This window comes from Dreissena polymorpha, chromosome 6 (genome assembly GCF_020536995.1).
Source record: "Dreissena polymorpha isolate Duluth1 chromosome 6, UMN_Dpol_1.0, whole genome shotgun sequence".
Classification (NCBI taxonomy): Eukaryota; Metazoa; Mollusca; class Bivalvia; order Myida; family Dreissenidae; genus Dreissena; species Dreissena polymorpha.
Window position 1 is genome coordinate 65,685,260 of NC_068360.1, and position 7,338 is coordinate 65,692,597.

Genomic DNA, 7,338 nt, shown 5'->3' on the forward strand with positions numbered 1-7,338 from the left:
AACATACGCTTATATGGGGCATATTTTGAAAAAAAAACTTTAAAAATCTTGTTGTCCATAACCATTGGGCCTAGGGCTACCAAATTTGCTATGTAGTGACATCTAATAAACCTCTACCAAATTTGTTCAAATAATGCCTCTGGGGTCAACTTTGACCCTGCCGCAGGGGGTCACAAAATTGAATAAACGCTTATAAAGCGCCTATTTTGTGAAATCTTTAAAAAATCTTCTTGTCGAAAACCATTCAGACTATGGCTACCAAATTTGGTATGCAGTAACATCTTATAGTCCTCTACCAAGTTTGTTCAAATTATGCCCTTTGGGTCAAATTTGATCCTGACCCGCGGGTCACAAAATTGAAAATTATATACGCTTATATCTTGCTTATTTTGTGAAAACTTTAAAAATATTCTTGTCCTTAACTCTAGGACCTAGGGCTACCACATTTTGTATGTAGTGAGATATAGTAGTCCTCTACAAAGTTTACTCAAATTATGCCCCTGGGGTTAAATTTGACCCAGCCCAGAAGGTCACAAAAGTGTACATGTGCTTAAATAGGGCCTATATTTAAGTATTTGCACAGGCAGAGAAATTTGTTTCAGCCTTTTTTTTCAGCAGTGGAGCGGTACAGGGCCATCATGGCCCTCTTGTTTAAATACTCAAAAAATGAAACCGTGTTCATGCTTGCATGAACACAGTTTATAAATGCTGTCAGAATTATTAAATATGCAATTACTATAAATACAAATGCCAGGGAAAAGTGCTTTTTGTACTAAAAAATTCGAATGAATATTACAATAATACTTTCTGAATACTTTAGTATGTAATTAACAGTTTTGTCTGAGAAAATCACTTAATTTTATATATCAGTAATCATGATAATTAAGATTATTTTCAGAATATTTAATGATGATAATAATACAATTATATATAACCTCAATGATAAAAATAAAATATGTAATGTTAATTTATGAAAAAAACGTTTTAATTTTATCAATATCATGGTAATTACAACTAGATACAGGCAATTAGATTAGAAACGTGCATTAATTATATTAATGATCAACCCAGACATTTGTAGTGATTTATGGTCACTATTTTGATTAACGTTCTATACATGACCTGTCATAAAAGGTATTTTTTAGCCAGTACTACAATCGGCAATGATAGTCTGTATTGCATACATATTCCACCGTCTATTATCAATTCGCTTACTCAAACTGAACAAATATTTAATGTTTACATCGCGAAACGTAATGCATCTAGTTTCACTTTCGGTTTGGTTGGTTTTGTAAACACCGTAATTTCATCTTAAAAATTGGATGATAGGGTGATTAAATAATAATGGAAAAGTAAATCACTTGGATAATAGGTCAAATTGCAACACAAATGAACATTTATAGTGCTCTTAATATCAAAGTTTCGGTAAAAAGTTTGGCGCTAGTTCAACGCGCATCGTATACAGCCTCATAACAATAGACTGACAACCTTGTGGGTAGTAAAGTAGTAATACAAGGCAATATGGCGACCGTTAGCCACGAGGAATAGGACGCGAGCTATCGATTAAGGGGCAAAAACTCAAAAAATATTGTTTGAAAGTCTGTAGAAGATTTATTCGGGTTGACAAACGGACTCGAAATATTGCTCGGTTTTCGACCGACTGTGAGTTAACGGCTGGACAGATTTTTTTAAAGTGAACTTTTTTTGAAAGGTTGTCCAATTGCCCATAGGAGGATCAATGGATGCTTTTGATTAAAGCTACTTTTGACATTTTTGCGGCCCGCGAAGACAGGTCTTTGATAAATTCTAGTTAATGACCTTGTTATGATTCCAATATCAGAGGGTGGGGATTTTTTTTCACGGCTCTTTGTCAATTTTTTCTGATTAAACATGATTTTATGTATTTATTTGAATATATTGGGCTCTTAAAAAAATTAAATAACAAAAAAATACTATCCAGGGTACGTTACTTCCACCTGTGATCATAACTAAAAGGAAAATTTGCGAATCTGAAACAACTTTTTTCAATTTTGTCAATTTACCAAACCGTGAAAAGATCCCTTTAAAAACCTCCTGAACATTTCTTGGAAGATTCTTCAACAATACATGTTTATGTTCTATGCTGGCCATAGCTTAATTATTTCAAGATTTGTTGTTGTGTTTTATTTGATTATACATAAATTGATGTAACACACCATAACATTCTGAAATAACCTAAATTGTAATTCTCCCAAGTGTCGCGTGCCGGTAATTCTAATGTTTGAATGACGTCATTGACTTTTAATGGAATGTTCCCACATGCTTTTTACTGCGTTTTTGGATTAAACTTTTAATTTGTAAGTCTGTTTCTCTGTTTGTGATTTTTGTTAAGATCATTACTCAAATATATTATGACTGAAATTTAGCAGTGAGATTCAGACTGTTTTAAGTTGTACAAAACGTCAAGCATAACAATAAATGACCAAAATGTGAACAATGGCTGTATTGGTTCCCGGCAGCCTTGACAAATAACAAGAGCCGATTGAAAAACTGTTAACGAGGTCGGGAGCCTGGCATTCTATACATAGATTTTGTTTTCACTTTGATGTAATCAGAAAGCAATATCAAGCACCTCTAGGATGATCCCTGCATAAAATATTTTTTTATATCACTTCATCAGAAAGTTAAAATATCAGTCGATGTATAAAGGTAGGTCATTTTACTCGGAATAAACAATAAAATCATCATTTTGGTGAAATATAATCAGATTCAACAAAACTAACAATTTGATACAAAGATGTTATATATATTTGACACAAAAAGCAAAAAAAACAAGAGGGCCATGATGGCCCTGAATTGCTCACCTGACTAACCAATACAATCCCAACCCAGTTTTCATCAAGATAAACATTCTGACCAAATTTCATAAAGGTTGGATAAAAACTGTGACCTCTATTGTATACACAAGGTTTTTCTAATATTTGAGCTATTGACCTAGTTTTTGACCCCAGGTGACCCAAATAAAATCCCAACCCAGATTTCATAAAGACAAACATTTTCATGAAGATTGGATGAAAACTGTGACCTCTATTGTCTACACAAGGTTTTTCTATTATTTGACCCAGTGACCTAGTTTTTGACCCAAGATGACCCAAATACAATCCCAACCCAGATTTCATCAAGATAAACATTCTGACCAAATTTCATAAAGATTGGATGAAAACTGCGACCTCTATTGTCTATACAAGGTTTTTCTATTATTTCACCTAGTGACGTAGTTTTTGACCTAGTTTGACCTAGATTTTGACCCCAGATGACCCAAATACAATCCCAACCCAGATTTCATCAAGATAAACATTCTGACCAAATTTCATAAAGATTGGATGAAAACTGTGACCTCTATTGTCTACACAAGGTTTTTCTATTATTTGACCTTGTTTTTGACCTAGTTTTTGACCCCTGATGACCCAAATACATTCCCAACCCAGATTTCATCAAGATAAACATTCTGACCAAATTTCAAAAAGCTTGAATGAAAACTGCGACCTCTATTGTCTACACAAGGTTTTTCTATTATTTGACCTAGATTTTGACCTAGTGACCTAGTTTTTTTACCCCAGATGACCCAAATACAATCCCAACCCAGATTTCATCAAGATAAACATTCTGACCAAATTTCATAAACATTTGATGAAAACTTTGACCTCTACTGTCTACACAAACAAATTGTTGATGATTTTTCAATTATTTGACCTAGTGATCTACGTTTTGACCCCAGATGACCCAAATACAATCCCAACCCAGATTTTATCAAGATAAACATTCTGACCAAATTTCATAAAGATTGGATGAAAACTGTGTCCTCTATTGTCTACACAAGGTTTTTCTATTATTTGACCTATTATGTGACCTAGTTTTTGACCTAGTGACCTTGTTTTTGATCCTAGATGACCCAAATACAACCCCAACCCAGAGTTCATCAAGATAAACATTCTGACAAAATTTCATAAAGATTGGATGAAAACTGTGACCTCTACTGTCTACACAAACAAATTGTTGACGGACGGACGCACGCACACACAACGGACACCGGACATCACACGGTCACATAAGCTCATTATGTCACTTCGTGACAGGTGAGCTAAAAAAATTAACGTACAAATATTGAATCTAAGTGCTCGTTACGTCAGTTTTAAAACACCAAAAATCATATTCATTCTCACTAAAAATGCAGAAATAAATATTTCTTTTGAAATGTTAAAGTAGAGGTATGATAAACACAAAAAGAGGTTACTACCTGATCACTTGCAATATATCAGTCTCCTCGCAAATAAAATAACAGCTCAACAAGCCTCCTCGTTATTTTATTCTAAGCCTAGTCTCATATATTACAAAACTATCAGGCAGTGACCTGTTTTTCACACTCAATTGGTCATTGTGAGCTCAGGTACTACTTAAATGTATCCCTGGTACTCTTAAGAATACTTAAATGCACCCTGGGTACGGAAAATATACTGAAACATACCCGGGAATTCTAACACTAAATTGATCATTGGCAGCTATTTTTTTCTAATTAATTATGTTCATATTTATGTCAATATTCTGTAAAATGACTTCTATATTATTGAAACTCCTACTCAAAGAGCATGTTGAGGCAGGTTTTGTTCAAAGAAAATTTTGTTTCTTATTCCGTAGCGCGTTTTATGACATCAGATTTTGGTCGGGAATAAAACTTGGGTATAGTCTAAATTGGCCTGGTACGTGTTTGTATATTTTCTGTACACATGTAAGTATTCTTAAAAGTACCTGGGGTACATTTAAGTAGTAACCGAGCTGACAATGACCAATCGAGGGTTATTCACTATGTATAAAACTGCATGACTGTGTAAACATACTTTGTGCTGATGATCTTCAACTTGCCCACCTCTCCCTTTCCAGAGGCTCTCTTCCACTTCTCAGAGAGGTACTTTGGGACCTAAAAACACAGAATGTGAGGCTCCGTCTGGGAAAACTGGGTTTAATGCATGTGCCTCATGTGAGATCCCAGATTAGCCTGTCCAGTCAGCACAGGCAAATCAGGGATAAAACTTTCCGCTTTTATTGTATTTTCCGTTCCAAATAACGTCTTATTTGTTTAATCAGAATTTAATATTAGTAGTAGTAATTTACGTCATAAACGACGCCACCACCCAATTTAATTACAAAAAATTTAGTATTTATGTTTGTTTCAAAGTAAAAAGCAGTAGGTATTTGTGGTGGGCCACTTATGTAATGTTTTGTTTGGTCATTCCACACCTAAGTAGCATCGCTATTAAATGAATATACAGATTATTACAAATCTTTAATTTTCATTTTGTTCAAAATAAATTTTATTTAAATTTGTTAATATTTATTTTCAGGTGTGGAATGAACAAAGAAAACATTACATAAGTGGCCCATCACAAATAAAACAATGGGACTTGAAAATTAACATTGTTTAGTTCTTATACGCACTATAAATAACGAAAGTAGATTGATCATTATATATATAAAATATATACAATTCACTACGCATGCACAATTTGAATTCCTGGGTTTACCATGTGACAATGATGATCAATCTATTGGCGTTAACTGATAGTTACCTGGTACCGGTACCCAGTAAAGTTTATTATCGAATATACTTAAAACACGAAAACTTAACAACTATTGTCAGGTAATGTAATATACTAGTCATGATATTTTAATCAATTTAAACTAATAATTGTAAAAAAATTACGGTATTTTAGAACTTTTATTTTTTCGTCATTCGTGGTTGACGGTACCTTTAAAGTAACTGTTGGAATAAGACTTATAAAAGTGATTTCAATATTATATTAACGATGGAGCTGATGGGTGGTGAAATAATTCATGACAATTTTGTTTTATCGAAAACCTTCTATTGGGAATTGTAGGCAGTCATTTAGAAAAAAGATATACTTTTTGCAATTAAGAATTGAGCCAAATTTAGACCCCAAATGCAACCCCTAATAAGACCTAAAAAAAAACATGCACTGTATTAACTGCATGCCTTACCAGCATTTCATATAATAAGCATGGTTGTACATGGTTGACCACTAACTTGTCAAAGTGTGACAGGACTTGCCAACAACAGGACTTCTCCACATTGTTAACATTTAATTTAACATATGTTATTTTAAAATTGCAAAATAAATTATTTAGTATGAGTCTGAATTTTATGAACAATGATTAAATTTACCTTTGAGTTTGGGACAGTGGTCTTTTTAGCTGCATGCATTGAAAACACAGTGTTTTTTTCCACCATTTTGGGAATGGGGCCTGGTCCCTTTGGATTGGGAAAAATTGTGTTGTGTTGACTAATTTTGAGAAATGAATATTGTTGATTTTATGCTTACAAATACTATAAATTGATAATAAAAATGATTTCAATATAATATTTTCAAAGGTTCAACTTATAGAGGTGGATTTGAAGATGAATGACATGCTTAGAGTTGTTGAACATGTATTCTTTTTGGGAACCTTAAATGTGGGAATGTTTAGGTCCCATTTAGGAAAAATACATACTTTTTTCCATTGGACCTACCGGACTCAAATTTTAACAAAACAAGAGATGTGTTTGTCAGAAACACAATGCCCCCTACTGTGCCGCATTGAAATAAATTGCCTATTTATCATTTGGCAGGTATAGAAATCATCTCCCTTTAAAGGTTATTACTTCTCTTGAATTTTGTCCAATCCAACTGGGGGGGGGGGGGGGGGGGGGAGGGTCTCACAGTCAATTATGACCATGTCAGACATCACTGACAACCAAGGCCTGTGGTTTAAAAGAGATCATAGCCAGAGCTGATCATGTATCTATTGACATAAGTCCACAGGTATGTAATGAACATCAAAGAAATTATAATTATATCATTTAAAAAAAAAACTTTGAAAAATCAATCATTTGGGTTATAAATAATCAAAATAATAAAGTAGCAAATAATTAAAAGCCACTACCGTGACTGTAGATTCACCACTCAAAATGTGCAGCTCCATTAGATACACACGCATGCCAAATATATAAAGTGGCTATGTTCAATATAAAAATAATTTTGTTATTTTGTTTAAACTTTATTATCCGAATATAGTCCTACCGGAGAATGATATTAATGTAACAAACGCACGATCCATGTTACCTTGACCAACCATACACCTCTTTCTGCGGCTCTTAGGTCAACATCTCGAAGTGGCCGAGCGCTTTCTTCTTCGGGCGGCTGAGACATTTGTATGTAAAAGTCACCTGCTTGCTTTTCCTTTCTTGTTGTTGTTGTTTTAAGAAGTTGTTGTTGTTATGAAAGGTTACACACCAGTACAATATTA

General features: G+C 33.7%; 1 protein-coding gene across 1 annotated transcript in view; it reads right to left on the reverse strand.

The window, feature by feature from the left end:
- Positions 1–7,315, reverse strand: part of LOC127834386 (general transcription factor IIF subunit 2-like) — a 52,425-nt gene extending 45,110 nt beyond the window's left edge. The window contains exons 1-2 of the mRNA XM_052360202.1: positions 7,155–7,315; positions 4,875–4,954 (exon numbers count right to left, since the gene is read on the reverse strand). Of these exons, the coding sequence (XP_052216162.1) occupies positions 4,875–4,954; positions 7,155–7,241 (167 nt within the window). The 5' untranslated portion in view covers positions 7,242–7,315. The remainder of the gene's footprint in view (positions 1–4,874; positions 4,955–7,154) is intronic.
- Between the last annotated feature and the right edge of the window lie 23 nt (positions 7,316–7,338).